At 48.9% G+C, this 18390-nt stretch overlaps 1 protein-coding gene across 2 annotated transcripts in view; it reads right to left on the minus strand.

Annotated features, from left to right (window-relative positions):
- Positions 1-16941, minus strand: part of LOC147024416 (deformed epidermal autoregulatory factor 1 homolog) — a 328494-nt gene extending 311553 nt beyond the window's left edge. For both annotated transcript variants that reach the window (XM_085884328.1, XM_085884329.1), the window contains exon 1: positions 16675-16941. In XM_085884328.1, the coding sequence (XP_085740454.1) occupies positions 16675-16756 (82 nt within the window). In that variant the 5' untranslated portion in view covers positions 16757-16941. The remainder of the gene's footprint in view (positions 1-16674) is intronic.
- Positions 16942-18390: the final 1449 nt, after the last annotated feature.

An 18390-nucleotide genomic window follows, 5' to 3' on the forward strand; every position in this document is an offset into this window, starting at 1 on the left:
AAGGGAACGTAGGGGTTGGGAGTAGGCTAGGTGACAGGATAGGTTAGCCGAACAAGGACAGTACAGGGGGTTAGGGGACGATTTATAGTGGGGAAGTAAAAACAACAACAAAAAAAAATAAGTTGGGGCTAAATTGGTTTTGGACAAATTAAGGGAGTGGGTATGGACAGTGACAGGCAAAGGCGATAGGTTGGGAGGGAGACCGTAGGGTAGGTCCGAGCCCGCCTTCCGAGTGGCCAGCACCACCACACTCCCTCCACCAACCTCCACTGAACGGCAAAGGCTGGCCAGCTTAATCTGCTGGCTGCGTTGCTGCAAGGCCTGTGCCGGCCCACTTCATCGGCAGCTGTTGTTTGCTGCAAGGCCTGTACCGGCTGGATCGGCTGCAGCTGCTGTGCTGCAAGGCCTGTACCGGCCGGATCGTCTGCAGCTGTTTTCTGCAAGGCCTGTGCCGGCCAGTTCATCTGCCAGCTGTGTTTGCCTGCAGCGGCCTTGTTCTGCAGGCTGTGGTTGCCTGATCACCTTTGCCATGCCATGCCCACTGCCCCTGTTCACCAGCCCCGCTCAATTTTTGCTTGCCCCCCCTGTTCATTGCCATGTGCGCCAGGATCAGAAAGCAACAGTTTGCAAGCTGCAAGAACTGCCCTGTTGGTAGCTACAACACGGGCCTGCAGTGGCGGCCCGTGCACCGTGTTTGCGTTCATCCATTCATCCATCCATCCATCCATCCGTTGTGCTCATTGCGTGTGCCACTTGAGCTGGCACGGAGACTGCGTTTGTGCAGCCCATGCACCGTTGTGGTTCACTGCGTTCAGTTCAAAAGGGAAGGCCTTGGACTGCGTGTGAGCAGCCGGCCACGTTTCCCTGTCACCTGCATTGTTTGAGCCAGGGACTGCATGCGAGCAGCCTGGCTCCCTGCTAACTGCTTTTTTTTGCAGAGTCCATTGATCCTGGGCCATGGTTTAGTGTAAAATTTGTAAGTTAAGGTTAAGATGTACTGTAAATATGAGTGCGCCCCCGGCATGTCTGTCTTAGCGCCGGCAATTTTATTTAAGTCGTCCGTGTGAGTGGGTTTGTTTAGGTAGTTACTCAGCCCTCAGGTTATTTATTTTGGGGACACGAATACCATGAATGTCGCACTCAGGGATCCGTAGGTAAAATGTACTAGGGGAAAACTACACATGATGGCGCACGAAAATTTGACGACTCGGGACGAGTCTGTAAAAAGGGGAGGGGGTAGTGTTGTGGTTGACGAAATTCGCAAACCACCATTCAGGTCCCTTAGGTGAGATATCTCTGTAAGTATATGTGTAGTTAGGCCCAAACCCGTTGTTTAGAGGGAATAAATGTCATTCATTCGGGCTGCGACCCTTCAGGATAGCCGTTTTTCTTTTACTATCTTTATTTTGGACCAGCCGCCATTACTACCACCACAACCACCACCAACCACGTCTCAACAGCCATCACACAACAACCACCAACCGCAACGCCGCTTTACAACCACAGCCACGACCCTTGCCAAGTCAGGTCAGATTCGATCTGTGACCTGCTACAGGTACCATGTAAACCTGTACTAACCTGTTCCATGGTCGGGTTGTCGGCGACTAAACCGTCTCCCCCACCAGGTTTTCTGGTGAGGAGCGTGTTTGGATATGGACACCCAGCAGGATTAAAAAACAAAACCTGTCAAAGGGCGGAGGAGCTCCTTGTGAGCCAACGGCCATCCATATCTAGTGCCCAACTGTGTCTGCAGACGTCCTCCTGCAGTTGGGTTACTTCTTATTAGGAGGTTGGTGGCAGGATTTGCACTCCGGCCACCGTAAAACGCCTCATTCCGCAAAACGCAAAAACGCAAAAAAATCTGAAAACCCACTCCGTGGGAGTACCTCCTGTGCAGCTTCCCTTCGCAGGGCAGCTTAACGGATGACAGGATTGGGGCAAAGCCTTCGGGACCCCCAATCTTTGATGATAGGAGGGAAACCACGGGGTAACATTCTCGGGTCAGATTGCGGGAGAGTGTGTCGGAGTGGTGCTGAGGTGTCGTCCACCAGACGGCGGTCTCCTTGGGTTAACCTGAGGCGGTCCCTTCGGGTGGGTGCCTGGAATGTCCTATCCCTAAGAGAGGATGATCACCTGTCTCTGTTATCATCTGAGCTCAAGCGTGTGGACATCGGGATTGCAGCTCTCTCTGAGGTTCGGAGACCGGATTGCGGCGAGATAATGGTGGGTGGTTACACCTACTATTGGTCTGGTCGCTCTGATGGTTACCATACCCAAGGAGTTGCTGTAGCTGTGTCCAATAAGCTGACCCCAATGATAATTGAGGTAACACCGGTCAACGAGCATATTATGAGATTAAGGATTCGCCACTCCTTAGGTGTTATTTCCCTGGTCTCTATTTATGCTCCGACTGAGGCGAGTGATCTCACCGTGAAGGACACATTCTACGCCACACTCGAGTCTGTGGTTGATCAGTGCCCCAGACGAGATACACTTCTAGTCTTGGGGGATTTCAATGCATCGACTGGAACTGATAGGGATGGTTATGAGGTGTGTGTTGGTCCCCATGGGTCAGGAACTATGAACCAGAATAGCACTAAGTTCCTTGACTTTGCAAGAAGTCATGGACTTAGGGTGGCTGGTTCATGGTTTCAGCGCCCGCAAGCTCATCGCTGGACTTGGTATTCCAACGCTGGCGGTGTGGCAAAGGAGATTGACCATGTACTCATTGACGGTCGTTGGAGGATGATCCAGAACTGCAGGGTCTACCGGAGTGCTCAGTTCCTCAATACTGACCACAGGCTTGTTGGAGCAACTCTAAAGCTGCACCTTAAATCCTGGAGAATGGTACCATCCCAGCCTAGGCTGGATGTTGTCAAGCTCAGGGATGAGAGAGTAGCTGAGGAGTTTGCGAACAGGCTGAGTGGACACTTGGGGGGTCTGGGTGCTTTGGGGAGTCCTGAAGAGTTGTGGAGCACCTTCAAGACCACCGTCCTTGATGTTGCCGGTGGATGCCTTGGAGTTCACCGCAGGGCAAAGAAGAATTTTGTCTCTCAAGGGACACTGGATACCATTGACCAGAGTCGCAGGGCCAGGCTGAATGGCAGAGCTGAGCTGTTCAGGGAGCTGAGGCGTAAAACTGTACGTGCACTGAGGGTGGACAAGGAGGCCTATGTGCGAGGAACCTGTGGACAGGTGATTCTCGTCCCGCTTACAGGGGAATTCGCGCATTACGTTCATCCAAGCCCATCCCTCGGAGCACTGCAGTTCGAGCAGAGAGTGGTAGGCTCTTGACAGAGGAGTCTGAAGTGAAGGCCCGCTGGGCCGGTTACTTTGAGCGGTTGTACCAGGCTGATCCCCCAGCTGTCGAGTTGGACGTCAAGGGTGTTACAATCCCTGTTGCTGACCCTCAAATCAACTGTGGTCCACCATCGCTTGTGGAAACACGGGCTGCGGTGAACAAGTTGAAACGGGGCAAAGCTCCAGGGATCTGTGGCATCCATGCTGAACTTCTCAAGGCTGGTGGAAATGCTGCACTCGTGTCGTTGCATGCAGTTTTGTGCTCTGCCTGGAACACAGGCATCATCCCAACTGACTGGAAGAGGGGCCTTGTTGTCCCTCTCTGGAAAGGGAAGGGTGATCGCCAAGACTGCAACAACTACCGAGGGGTGACGCTGCTCTCAGTGCCGGGCAAGGTCTTTGCTCAGATAATACTTGATAGGGTTCGCCACCATCTGCTTGAGCACCAGTGTCCAGAGCAGTCAGGCTTTACACCAAAGAGGTCAACGATTGACCGTATCCTTGCACTTCGTGTCCTCACCGAACGCAGACGAGAGTTTCGGCAGGGGCTGCTTGCAGCCTATGTTGATCTCTGTAAAGCGTTCGATTCAGTGAATCGGGATGTCCTCTGGAGAATTCTTGGTCTTCGTGGGGTGCCACCGAAACTGATCGATCTGATGTCTGAACTCTACTCTGGTACTGAGAGTGTTGTGAAGTGTGGTGGTACCATCTCTGACTTATTTCCAGTTGTTACTGGAGTTCGTCAGGGATGTGTACTTGCCCCCACACTTTTCAGCACTTGTATGGACTGGATTTTTGGGAGGATGTCGGAGAGATCAAGTTGCGGTGCATCGTTTGGCAATGTCAAGATCTCGGACCTTGATTTTGCAGATGATGCAGTCATCTTTGCGGAGACTTTAGACATCCTCTTGGGGGCCCTCGAGGTGCTGAATGAGGAGTCGGAGCCATTGGGATTACGGATTTCTTGGGTCAAAACTAAGATCCAGGCTTTCGGTGACATCTTGGATGCTGCTGTCCTGTCTGTGTCTGTTTGTGGTGAGGATGTTGAGGTCAAGGATAGATTCACTTACCTTGGCAGTGATATTCATGTCTCCGCAGGTTGTGAGCCGGAGGTCAATAGACGTCTGGGTCGGGCCTGGTGAGTCATGGATTCACTGGATCATGGGGTGTGGCGCTGCCGGTACCTGTGCGGGAGGACGAAAGTCCGAGTCTTCAGGTCCTTGGTACTTCCAGTCTTGCTCTATGGGTGCGAGACTTGGACTTTGACCAAGGATCTGAGACGGAGACTTAATTCCTTTGGTACCAGGTCTCTTCGGAGAATCCTTGGCTATCGCTGGTCGGATTTTGTGTCCAACGAGCGGTTGCTGAGAGAGACTCGGATGAGATTTGTTACCTGCATAGTCCGTGAGCGTCAGCTGCGGCTGTATGGACATGTGGCTCGTTTTCCTGACGCTGATCCTGCTCACCAGATTCTCTCAGCGAGGGAGTCTCATGAGTGGAGGAGGCCAGTGGGCCGACCACGTGCCTCATGGTTGCAGCAGGTTGACCATCATCTCAAGGAGATGGGGATGGGCCTGGCATCTGCTGGGGGATGGCCAGACGGAGGCCCCTGGAGTACCGGCGGAAAGTGGACGCAGCGACGCGCTGTTCTGGCACATGCTCCCATACCTGACCTGACCCACGACCCTTGCCGTCACATCTCGCTCTCGCAACCATCGCATCACCGCCATTCCCGCGCCGCTTGTGGACACCGATCCTGGACTCGTACAGGGCGCGCACCGAGCAGCGGGTGCAAAAACACCAGCCTTTCCGAGAAATCGGATCAAAAACGATTCACGCCCACTTCTGTTCCGTCCTATCAGCGAGCGTGGGGCGATTTGGCCCCGCCTCCAGGTGCGTCGGAGTATAATCGCTATATGCAGATTCGCGGATCAAAAATCATTCACGCCCACTTTTCCTCTGTCCAATGGGGAGCCAGCCAGAGGTGAAGGGTCGAAGGTGAAGGAGCGAAGCCCCGGGGGCTATAAAGGGCCGCGTTTGCTCGCCAAAAAGGCAGTTGAGTTGGGAAGAGTTGGCAGTTGAGTTGGAAAGAGTTGAGAGTTTCTGAGAAGAGGAAAGCAGTTGGACGCAGTTGGACGCAGTTGGACGGAGTTGAGAAGAGTGGAGAGTGGGAGAGTTGGAGAGTTGTGGCGGCAGCGAAGGCAGTCTAGAGGGCGCTCGTGTCAGAGTCGGGGAGCTGCGGAGAGGGGAGGCCGGTAACGCGACCGAGGTCGCGGTGGAGACGCTCGTCGCGGGACCCAAGCCAGCGAGATATCCTCATTCCCCCGAGCATCAACAACCCCCTCCTGTTTCCCCCCCGCGCTGAGATAGTGTGAGAAGGGGGCCCCGTTCCCACCCCATTCCAGGCAGTGCCAGCGAGGCCCGCGGAGTCGGGGCGCCACCGCCATTTTGCGGCCCATTTTGTAGGCTCGACGCGGTCTCGGCCCCAGGCCCGTCTGCCCCCTTGTAGTGGAGGGTGGTCCCTTTTTCTTTTGCTTTGAGTATATGTGTTGTCGGCGCCGTCTGTGAAGTAAAACTGTATAAGTGTTGCCGTGTGCTCGGTAGTCGGTAGTAGATCTGCATTGTTGCATTTGCTTTTTGTGCAGAATTGTGTGTTTCTCTTTTACATTTGCTTTTGGTGCATAATTGTATATGTGTGCTTTCCGTTTGCCGCGGAATAAATGTGCTTTATGTTGAACTGTTTTTCCCGTTTCGCTTAGTCTTTTCCTTTATTGAATCTCCATCTTACTTCACGAAAAGGGTTGGTCGTGGGCTAAATACGCCCAATAATTAATCGAACCGTTGAGGTTGACGATAACACCGCTCGGTTATCCCGATAGTACGGAACGGGTCACTTAAAGTGGCTCGTGTCCGAAGTCGACCTGCGGCGAGGTGCGATCGCCCGGTCTACCCTCCGTGTGGGTACTTAGGTAGGTCGAATTTGGCGAGCAACCCTATCCCACGCGGGGGGCCGATTGGCACGATCGTGGTGAGGCCGAAAGGCCCACCCGTGACTAGTTCCCGGCGTTAGTCCGAGAGGGTCACGACGGGATTGTCCGTCCGGTGGGCGACGTGCCCCGATTCGAGTTACGTGGCCGCTCGCACGCCGGCGGGCGCGAATCCGCAGCAATATATATATATATATATATATATATATATATATATATATATATATATATATATATATATATATATATATATACATTCCCCAGTCCTGAAGCCTCCAGCAGCAAGGAACCACACATCATGGACCAAGCTTTCTCCTTATCTGTACTCCTTGGTTCTGAAGCATCCAGCTTAACCATAGCAAGCAACGTCAATTCATGGACAAAGCCATCTTCATATGGATGTTGCACCTCCTAACCCAACCCGTCCATCCCCGAAGTGGCGACAATGGAGTTCCGCACGACCTCTCCGACAGTGTAGATATAGATCAACCTCCCAATGTAGATTGCAACGATGTAAATCGACCTCCTGTGTGGCTTCCGGTGCACGCCCAGCGGTCTCATCCCTCTCGGCCTCATCCCTCTCGGTCCCATCATTCCTGGTCTCACCCCTCCCTGATGATCGGTTGAATAAACAGAATCGGTAAAACCCATCAAGCTACAAGGCAAGGCGAGAGCACCAGACTGTGTCCTCCATGCACATTGATCACCTCAACTCCAGGCGCAACTTGCGCAGTCCCCTTCACCATCAAAGCTGCCTTCCACAACTTGGTTCTCATTCTGTTGTATTTAGACTAGACAAAATTTGAGAAAATGTGGATATTTAAAGTGCTGAAAGCAAATGGTGTTAATTTATGGCATACAAGCTATTTCGGGGTGTTGAGGGGTGCTGAACTCAAATCTGATGTATACCAAGCTCAAAAATGGCCGATAATGCCTTAAAATTGAGAAATCCAAGATGGCCACCAACGACGGGCTGAAATGTATTTATGTTCATATATTTTTGACTAAACAAGGTAGAAACTTGAATGAAATGTTCCTTTGGAAGTTTTTAATATATGGGGAATCCAATGCCATATTCAGTTTTGATATATAATGTGAAGAAACCGATTCAAGATGAATAATTCGTTGACCAGATAAGATCTACAAGCAGCTTGACATATGCCAATACATATACCTCTTTGTACGAAGTCGTGCAACTTTCCAAGGGCAAGCAAAACACTATCAAAGTGGACAGGAACATTCTACAAAGGCTCATAACAGCTTATAGAGCAGGGCGCGAGGTAAACCTAAAAAACATCCTCAAGCTTGAACTCATGACAGTCCCACTATCTTTGGCCACAACTAGTGGTAGTCTACATTCCACCAACAAGTCTGTGTTAGCAAACATACTGACGCAACAAGTCCAAAGTCCTGCAAATGTTACACTCGATGAACCCAGCTGCCTGCCTGCTCATTGATGGCCAAGCACTCGTAATGGCACTTGGAAAGCCGCCTGACATTGGAACGTTTGGTGACTATGACAACACATTTGCTAACAATGTGTTGAAGATGGGAGCAAAATACCAGAGGATCGACATAGTCTTCGACAGGTATCAAGGCGAATCAATAAAAGCAGGTACCAGGACCAAACGCAAGCAGCGCCACCGACCGGTACATCGTCAAATAGCCAACGAGCCATCAGTTCCTCTCCCATCAGACTGCTTTCGCTTTATGGCACTCGAGGAAAATAAAGCAAATCTCGCTTTACTACTTTCAAACCATCTGATTGAACACAGCCTGAGAGATGGACCAGTGGTTGTAGTAGCAGGAGGGTTCGCCGAAGCGACCACTGTCAAGTCATCTGATCCAGATCTCAAAGTCTCCTCTCTGAGGGCTGACCACGAAGAAGCTGATACCCGGCTGATTTGGCACAGCATTCATGTTGATATGGAAACGATAGTTGTGTCAGTACGTGATACAGATGTGTTTCTTCTACTTATAGCACACTATGACAGAATGAAATGTACACGTCTCCACATGAAAGCTGGGTCGTCGAAGGCTCCAAAGCATTTCCAAGTACATGAAATTCGCTATCTGCTGGTCAAGTGGACACACTACTTGCCTTCCATGCCGTAACCGGCTGTGATAGTGTGTCTCAGTTCAGTTGCCACGGAAAGAAAACAGCCTGGCAGGTGTTCCAGCAACATCATACTGATCTGATTGGCCTAGGCAAGGGCCCTCTAACCAAAAACATAGCTATATCAACAGAGAAATTCATCTGCAAGATATATGGCGTGCCCGAGGTCGATACATGCAACAAAGCAAGACTCGAGTTGTTTTGTATCGGCCGTGCACAAGAGACTCTGCCACCAACCTCAGATGCAGCAAAGTTTCACATCATGCGTTCACACTATCAAGAAAGTGTCTGGAACCAAGCACACTCACCATATCCTGCTATTCCTCCAGTGACCGAAATGGGATGGATGCACCTGGACGGTCAGTTAGCGCCACGGCTACTCTCTCTGCCATCTATCCCGAAAGCATGCAGGGAGATCACCTCATGTGGTTGTACAAAGGGGTGCCTCAGCCAACGCTGCAGGAAAATTCGCATGAAATGCAGAGGCATGCAACTGCAGGAAACTTGGCGACAACTGCCGGAACAGTCATGACGACTGGGAATAAGTTCATGTGTGCACATCTACCTGTACACACAATGAAGGACTGTATATAACGCTCTGGCAGCAAATATGATAAACTCATGCAATTCATGCACGATTAAATCCAAAATTATTGTCATTGTTCTCGTGTTACAAATAAACAAATTGCTTGTCAAATGTTGGTTTACGTCAAAGCGAGTCAGTGTTATTTGGGGGAACCTTACTTTGCTAAGCCAAAATGGGTATTGCATCCTTAATATGTTTCCTGCTAACATTTAAATCATACATAGTGCCTCCGGGCTTTAAAAAAATGGGCGGTCTGTGTTCCTGGTAGGGAGGGAGAGGAATGGGGCTTGTGGATCTTATCTGGTGGATGAATTATTCATCTTCAAAAAAGACAATTTTTGCAATAAATATGACTTTCAGTTTCTTCACATTTTATATCAAAACTGAATATGGCATTGGATTCCCCATATATGAAAAACTTCCAAAGGAACATTTCATTCAAGTTTCTACCTTGTTTAGTCAAAAGGATATGAACATAAATACATTTCAGCCCGTCGTTGGTGGCCATCTTGGATTTCTCAATGCTAAGGCATTATCGGCCATTTTTGAGCTTGGAATACATCAGATTTGAGTTCCGCACCCTTCAATACCCCTAAATAGCTTGTTTGCCATAAATTAACACCATTTGCCTTCGTGATTAAGATTTTTGGAAAATTTACCTAGTCTAATTCGGTACATTCACGACACAGGCTGCATACAAAACAATAATAACATCAACAACTAGTAGGGCACTCAGGAGAGGGCATACCTCCACCAGGCCGATTAGTTTACGATTTGTATCCCACTAATAGGCTGGATCTGGATTCGGGCCTGAACTGAAATATAATTCGCTTGTTCTTGTCACCTAACCAACTCAATCTACCCAGTTTCTTCCGAATCCATCCAAAACTTTTTCAGATCTCAGGGTATATATCGTTTTAGCTCTCTCACTCAATGGTGAAGAATCACATTTTAAATTTTTGGATCCGGATGAGGATCTTCACCAAAATCGAATAAATTCTTCCTTGTTGCATACCAAACCTGCCCACCAAGCTTCGTCTAAATGTGACCACAACTGTTTGAGATATTCAGTTCACAGACAGACAGACAGAGGTGAAAACATAACGTCCAACCACCTTTGGTGGCAGAAGTAACAACAGGGGGAGGGGGATGTAGGGGTGTGTGGGTGGGTGTTGGTGGGGTGGTGGTGGAAGGTGCCACAGTCATGTGACGTCATCAGGCAATAGCGCCCAATATGGAACTATCGAGGGGGGAGGGTGAATTTTGTTGGAGTCACGTGTCATTAGGGGGGGGGTCGGGTGAAGCGTTACCGGGCATCGCTTGGGGTTGGGTGGAGGGTGGAGGGGAGAAGGGGAGGGAGGAGGGTAAGAGGGGAAGAGGGGAGGGGAGAGGGAGGGGGAGGCAGAGGGGGAGAGGGAGATGGAGAGGGGGAGGGGAGGAGGGAGGGAGAGGGGGAGAGGGAGAGGTAGGAAAGGAGGGAGAGAAGGATAGGGGGAGGGGAGGGAAGGAAAGTGTAGTGTCCGAGGTGCAGCGAGATACGAGAGTGAGAGTGTAGTAGTAACTCTGCTTTATTGCGTGCTCGGATGTACACTACTACAAGCCTCTAGCGGGCGAGTAATGATATATGTAACCCAACCACATGACTACTATCATAAGCACTCCACGCCCATACAGCACTCCACGCCCATACAGCACTCCACGCCCACACAGCACACTCCTCCCCTTCCAAAATTATAATTATAAAATGACAATTATAATTATAAAATGACAATTATAAACGACAAAATGACACTAATGAAAAATCATTGACACTGACACAAAATGACACAAAGATCAACTAGTGACAAAATGACATTAATCATGCAAAATCCTCCAAGTACTGCGGTCGTCTCCTGATCCGCCCTGAGCGGCCAGCGCCGCCAGACGGCCCAGGCTCAGACGCCTCCTGGCTAGGTCGAGGTGACACCCTCGACGGACTTGCCCCCAACTGCCACATCAAGCGCCCCCACCCCGGCCAACAAGCGCCATGTGCGCCTGGCAATCCAATTGCTCCGGAAACAACTCAGTCATCGCCGATGAAAACAGGCACTTTGCCATGAGCAGTGATCCGATCCCATCCTCGTCACCAATTGTAGTGTCCGAGGGGCAGCGAGATACGAGAGTGAGAGTGTACTAGTAACTCTGCTTTATTGCGTGCTCGGATGTACACTACTACAAGCCTCTAGCGGGCGAGTAACGATATATGTAACCCAACCACGTGACTACTATCATAAGCACTTCACGCCCATACAGCACTTCACGCCCATACAGCACAGAAAGGAGGGAGGGAAGGATAGGGGGAAGGGAGGGGAGGGAAGAAGAGGGGAGGGAAGGAGAGGGGAGGGAAGGAAAGGAGGGAAGCTAGGGGAGGGGAAGGGGAGGGAGAGAAGGGGAGGGAAGAGGGGAAGGGAGGGGGAGAGGGGGGGAAGGAAAGGAGGGAGGGAAGGATAGGGGGAAGGGAGCGGAGGGAAGGAGAGGGGAGGGGAGGGAATGGAAGGAGAAGGGGAGGGTGAGGGAATGGGGAGGGGAGGGGGAGCGAAGTGGTTTTCAAAACGAAATTCACCTATTTTGTGTATGACCCGATACCATACTTTTTTCAAGTACTGTATGTGCTGCTTCCTATAATTGTTCGATGCTCAGTATTTAAAAAGGACAAAGCATGGCCAAACACCATGAAGCAAGAGCCAAACACCGCCATTGACTTCCGGTTCCGGTTTTGGAGCGTCGACAGGTCTCCTTTGGGGCTCTCTGCTGACGATCTCAAAGTTAAGTTTCCATTCATTATCTGTCCCGTTTTAACTGTTTATTTTCTCACCTACATGTTACTATGTGTTCCTAGTTCGGTTTTGTTTCAAAAATCGTGCTATTTTCTGAGATTTTGTCGACCTTGTCTTACCGGGTGCTTGTGGCCTACCCTTGAGGCTTCAGGCCTACCGGTTCCCTTCGGTGTACGATCGTGTTTCTTTGTTTTTTCTCCCCATTACCTTCAATTTCTATCTTCCCCACTTTCCTAACGTCCCCCATCCCTCCCAAATAAACACTATATTTCTTATCTTAAATAAAAAAACAAACAAAAAAAAAGCACTACCTTTCTCCTTACACACTCAAGAGTCTCGATTCTTCTTCATTTTCATCTCTTCTTCTTCTTCTTTTTCTTCCTCAATTTTTTTCTACAACACTTCCATGACCTAATCTGTTGAAAACTCTCTCAAACATTAATTATAATAACAAAACAATCTCTTGTAATGCTTCATCTTCCTCTTTCACACATGTGGTACTCTTTACTGTCTCATAATGCACTACTCTTCTGCTAAACAGACTGCTCCCAATTTGACCTCTCCTTCATACCTTGCCTAAAAAATCCAACTGTTACAGCGTTTCTTCTCTCCATTCTTTGAATTCGCCTTTATTGCATCCGTATAGAATTTTGTTAAATCACATCTCTGACCTAAAACTTAAAAAACCCCAGTTTGCTATGAATGTTCGCTTTCCATCAACCACTCTTTTTTTCCAACTTCAGTGCCAACTCACCCCTCTCACCCCTCACTCTCAAAGCAACCATCCCACTCTTCTCCCTCCAAGCCTCCCTCTCACTTCTCTCAAAAACTCCCCCCTCACCTTTCTCCCAACATTCATCCCCCTCACTCATCCTTCTCAAAGTTGTCCCCCTCTCATCCACAAAGCTGCCTCTTTCCACTGCCCTCTCACCTCAATCTCTTCACTCCACCTCCTCAAATCCTCAATTGCCTTCTTCCCGCTCTCTTGTCCCCCCCCCCTCTCCACCAGCACCACAGAGCTGTTTCTCCTCCTCATCCGGCCCCCTTCCCCAGATATTCTGCAATCCCCCACACTCTTTCAACAACCCTCCTTACCTCCCCTCCCCTCGTCCCTTGTCCTACCCTCCCCCCCCCCCCCCCTGCACCCAAAGCCTCCTCCCCGACCTCTTCATTAAAAGTGTGGACCTCAAATATCCGGGGACTTCGCTCAAACCTTTCATATCTTTCCATACAAGTTGCCACTGACAAACCAGACATAATCTGCCTTACAGAAACTTTCCTCCCCCAAGACATGTCTGACACCCCAAGTATCTCTCCCGAGTTACTCCCTCCTCCGGTATGACAGACCTGAGCCTCGTCCTGGTGGAGGAGTTGCTCACTTCATCAAAGACTCTATTCCTCACTCTGCATGCACTGCCCTCACTCCCTCACACCCCCAGGAATACCTCTGGCTACGGCTTCCCCTCCACTCGCACCTCATGTTTATATGTGTACTGCACCGTCCACCTAACAGTGATGACTCCATCTACACCTCACTATCACAAAACATGGACCAACTTCTATCTTCTCATCCAAACTCTCTCTTCCTCATATGTGGCGACTTCAATTGTCATCATGCCAGTTGGCTCGGTGTGGGTACCTCTCTCATCTGTCATGGGACTTCAGCAAAAGCTTTCTGCGACTCATTGGGACTGACTCAATCGGTCAACTTCCCGACCCGGATCTCAACCAATGGTACTCCATCTCTTCTGGATCTGATTTTGACAAATTTCCCTGACAATATCTGCTGCTCTTCCTCCGCTCCAATCGATTCTTCTGACAATGTCCTTGTCAAAGTGGACATCTCTATGGCTGTTATCAGAGAACCACCTCACCACCGTCGAGTCTGGCATTTCACTCAAGCTGACTGGCAGGGTCGCCAAGCAGCCATCAAACTTATAGACTGGTCTCCTATCGCTACTTTCTCCAACATCAACTTGTCCTGGGAATTCTTTCAAAGAAACTTGCTCTCCCTCACGCACAGATATATCCGGGCTCTCGTCTTCAGTTGTCCTACCCTTTCTCCCGCCCTTGTTTCACTGAAGCTTGTGTTGAGGCAGTAGTACTGAAACAACTTGCCTTCGCTTCATGAAAAGCAAACCCAACTTAGGGCAATCTCAGTTCCTTCCATAAAGCTCGGAACAAGTGTGTATCTACCCTCAGGAGAGCCAGAAAAGAGCATCTTTCTAATCTCAAGTCTGAACTCTCAAACCTCTCTCCCTCCTCAAAATCCTGGTGGCATCTAATCAAATCTGTTTCTGGTGTGTGTTCCCCCTCCATCCCCTCCCTTACCTCAAATGGCCGTACTGCTGATACCACACGTGAAAAAGCTGAATGCCTAAACTCGGTGTTTGCAGATAAATGTTGTGTCCAAAACCCATCACTTTCTCTACCCACCTTACGCAGTTGTACCCAACTGTCCCTGGACTCTGCGTCCTTTTCTCCTGACAAGGTGGAGAGCTTGCTGTCAAACCTCGACTCAGATTCTACAACTGGTCCAGACGGCATCAGCTCATGTGTCCTCAAAGCCTGCTCTTCTGTTCTTGCTTACCCTCTCTGTGTTTTATTCACCCTCTCATTTGCTCAAGGTCATCTGCCATCTGCTTGGAAATCAGCAAACATCACTGCCCTGCATAAAAAAGGTGCAAAAACAGATCCCTGCAACTGCAGACCAATCAGCCTTCTCCCAATCATCAGCAAGGTTATGGAATCCATCATCGCTTCAGACATTAAATCCTTCCTCTTCTCCAATGGCTTGATTTCTGATCATCAATTTGGTTTCAGACCAGGTCACTCTACCCTGGATATGCTGCTTCTGCTCTCCAAACAATGGATGGAGGTCCTCAATGCCAGACAAGAAATCCGAGCCGTATCCCTGGACATATCACGTGCTTTTGACACAGTCTGGCACCCTGCCCTGCTCACCAAACTCTATTCCTATGGTATCCAAGGCCATCTCGCAGACTTCCTCTCCTGTCACAGTCAACATGTGGCCCTAAATGGAGTTCTTTCATCCCCCTTTCTGTCCAGGCTGGAGTTCCTCAAGGTAGCGTTCTGGGCCCTGTTCTTTTTCTGGTTTTCATCAATGATCCCTCCGATTCTCTGGAAAATCCTCTATATCTCTTTGCTGATGCCTCCACCCTCTGCCGTACCATCGGTCATCCCTCAGACCGGCAAGCAGCAGCTTCTTCGATCACTGCAGATCTGGATAAAAATCACAAACTGGTCCAACACGTGGAATATGTCTTTCAATCCGGACAAATCTCACACTCTCACTATGTCTCTTCGAAAGGACCGTTTAGAAACCCCCCCCCCCATCCACTTTCTTAACAATCCTCTGGAAGAAGTCCTTTCTTTCAAGCTTTTGGGTCTCACTATCTGCCACGACCATTCCTGGGAAAGCCACATTTCAAACCTTGCCTCCCAAGCCAGTCGCCGACTGGGAATCCTCCGTCGTGCAAAGTCCTTGCTCGGCCCACCTGAGCTCCTGACCACTTACAAAGCTTTTGTCCGCAGCCTGATGGAGTACTGCTCTCCCCTCTGGGCTGGTGCTGCTGCCTCCCACCTTTCTCGGCTTCACGCTGTAGAAACCAAGGCATTTCGGATCATTGGCATCTCCCGCAATGAGGCTGAGCCTTTAGGTCTCTCACTCAATCACCGCAGGTTGGTCGGTGGTCTTTCTGTCTTCTGCCGACTCCTCTCCAGCCTCGCCCCCCCTGCTCTCTCTGCGATTTGTCCCCACCACATTTCTGCAGGGCGCTCAAGGTCCGCCAGCAACCTCCTATTAAAAGTACCAAAATCACGAATCACTGCTCATCTTCACTCTTTCATTCTTCTTTTTTCCCCGCTTTTGTAATAAACTCCCTCACTCTGTTCAATCCCATTCTTCCATCCAGGCCTTCAAAACAGCTGTTCACCACCGCCTCTTATAGTCACCCATCCAAATCCTCGATCTTTTCTTCCCCTGTTAACCCACCCAAGACCACTTCCTTCAAATTCCCTGCTTTCCTTGCTGAAAGTCCCTGTAATGTCCATCTTGTATACCCCATGTTCCCCGTCCCATCCCTCTCCCTTCCACAGATCTCATGTCTCTGTTCCCCACTGTTTTGTCCTTCCCACTCCCTCCCCTCTTGTCTCATGCCCCCTTGATGTGCGTTGTGTGTTAGCTATCACACGAGCCTCGACAAGGTATACAAAAAAAAAGAAAAAAAAAAAAAGCAGGCTTGGGGGCCAAATGGCCTCCTCTTGCAAGAGAACTCGCGTCACACGAGTTCAACTGCACATTGACATACAAAATGCAGTCGACTGCAACAAGTTAAAAGACAAAAAAAAAATTAAAAGAATTCTCAATAAACGGGTAAGAAAGTACCGGTTGAGGGATCCGTGGAAGAGGGAACGAGGGGTGAAAAAAAAAATGAACATGTGCTGCAGCTCAACAGGTAAATTTCAAGACGAACTTCACTTTCTTTGAATCAATCCGTGCCGAATTGGACCAGAAAACGCGGGAAAGTGTCACGTGACGAAACGATGTACCCCTCGATGAAAACAACACATTCATTGTGTGTCCACTGGATGAATAATAACAAATCTGCATCAACATATTCAGTCAGAACGTCGAGTTTAAAAAGAAAAAAAATCCTGACAACTGGGAAATCTTGCTTTCCAACAATTAAGGTGATTCCACATTTATGTAAATTTAATGATCAAATAATATGGTGATGTCATCGATTTATTATGATCGTTGTCATGGTGATGCAATTCCACAGCACTCGAGCACGTTCTTCGTTCCTCTCTAAAGAAATTCGATTAATTAATTAATTTAAATCTCGCCTCCGTCGGGCGTTTCTTGGCCTCCGGGAAGCACCTCCTCCATCCCCAAGGCGCCCACGTCCGTCGAATCTTCCGAATCCATCCCGAAGCCTTCAAAAGCAGCCGATCGTCCCTCGTGCTTTTTTTTATTCCGCAGCACCAATGTCGAACGACTATTTCACCTCTTTTGTGCACGTACGACGCTTCTGTAAAATTTTCGCACAACCTTCGGCTTTTCCCGTCAAAAGATCCGAAGGCCCGAAAAAAGCCGAACCCACAATGCAACGCGCCTCGGCAGTCGGCTCCAACCCACGCCGCGTGACGTCACCGCTGGGAAGAGCCGTCGACGGACGATGTCACATCTTCCTCACATTTTCTCTTGACAGGAGCTTCAAAAGTAAATTTATGCAGCAGATATCTCAGGATAGATTAAAAACGTCAACATTTCGATTACAATATCGCTTTTACGTGCTGGAATCTTTTACGTTCAATTTCACTCATGGAGCGTCCCGTTTTTTTTCGTTTACTTTTAAGGACTTTAGTTTGACGTGACGTTTCGATCGATCAAATATCTTAAAATGGAACTTTGGTATCACGTTTATCCTGTGCGAGGGGACTTGCGCGATTGCGTCATGACGTTTATTTGACGTTTCGCGACGTGCTGCGCAATCACGTTGAATGTTTATTTAATTTCTTCACGATACAAAATATCCGTCCAATCACAGACTTGCATTGTACTTATTTTGCTTTGACTGTGGTCACGTGGTGTTATCAACACAACCATCGTTTTTATGTCACGTGACATTTAAGTTATATCATCTCTCGTTTCAAACGAGACCCCGCCGATTCGTTCTTTTTGTTTTTTATTATCCACTAGCAATATTCAATGAATAGTCCCAACTCTCAAATGGGACAGACACTTGTCTCCCAACGTAGGGCGGTCGAAGTTGGGGTTCATTGGGTGATAAAGTTGATTTTCAGTTTGAATCGATAGGAAATTAGGGGGCCAGTGGGGGCTGAAAGGCCTGCCTGATAAACATGATTGTATCCTGAATTGATGAAAAATATGCCATTCGTTTTTGTCCGGTGAAAGGACCCTTAAACCCATGAAGACCCTAAATGGGTGTAAAGGGTCTCAGGGTAGAAAGTAGTCTAAATGGTTTTATGGGCCTATTTGGTTTAGTGTCTTAAATGTATCAGGGGTCTTAATGGTCTTGGGGGGGGGGGTCTAAACGTTATGAGGGTATTTTGTGGATAGTAAGGGATCTCGTACCTATCTGCTGTGAGTGCCAGGAGAATAAATCACAGGTTAGACCATCTCACAACCGTTGATTCAAAGTCTGGTAAAAATGGTTCAAAGACAAGTGTGAAGTTCTTCAGAGTGGATCAAATGCTCTGGGTGAAAAGGGAGAGGTGAAGATGACCTTGTCACGAGACCGTCACCACAAATCATCGCAGTGATTCCTCAGGCTGTACAATCAGCACCAGCACCAGCACACGAGGACATTCCTAACTCTGATTCAAGGCAGTCACAATCATCTCATCCTTTTATGTCTGGTATAAAGGTCGAGTCAAATGTCATAGCATACCAACTTCACTTATACGGTTAAGTGTTAGGGATAGATTGCCAAACAAACTTCAGTTGTAATGGTGGAAAGTGTTTTAAGGAATCTGAGAAGTTATGATTCTCTGTTTTATGGGTAATGACAAATGTCAAGCTGCCATTTTTAGATAAAC

This window comes from Eptatretus burgeri, chromosome 6 (assembly GCF_056783735.1).
Source record: "Eptatretus burgeri isolate ZD-2024b chromosome 6, Ebu_testis_v1, whole genome shotgun sequence".
Taxonomy (NCBI): Eukaryota; Metazoa; Chordata; class Myxini; order Myxiniformes; family Myxinidae; genus Eptatretus; species Eptatretus burgeri.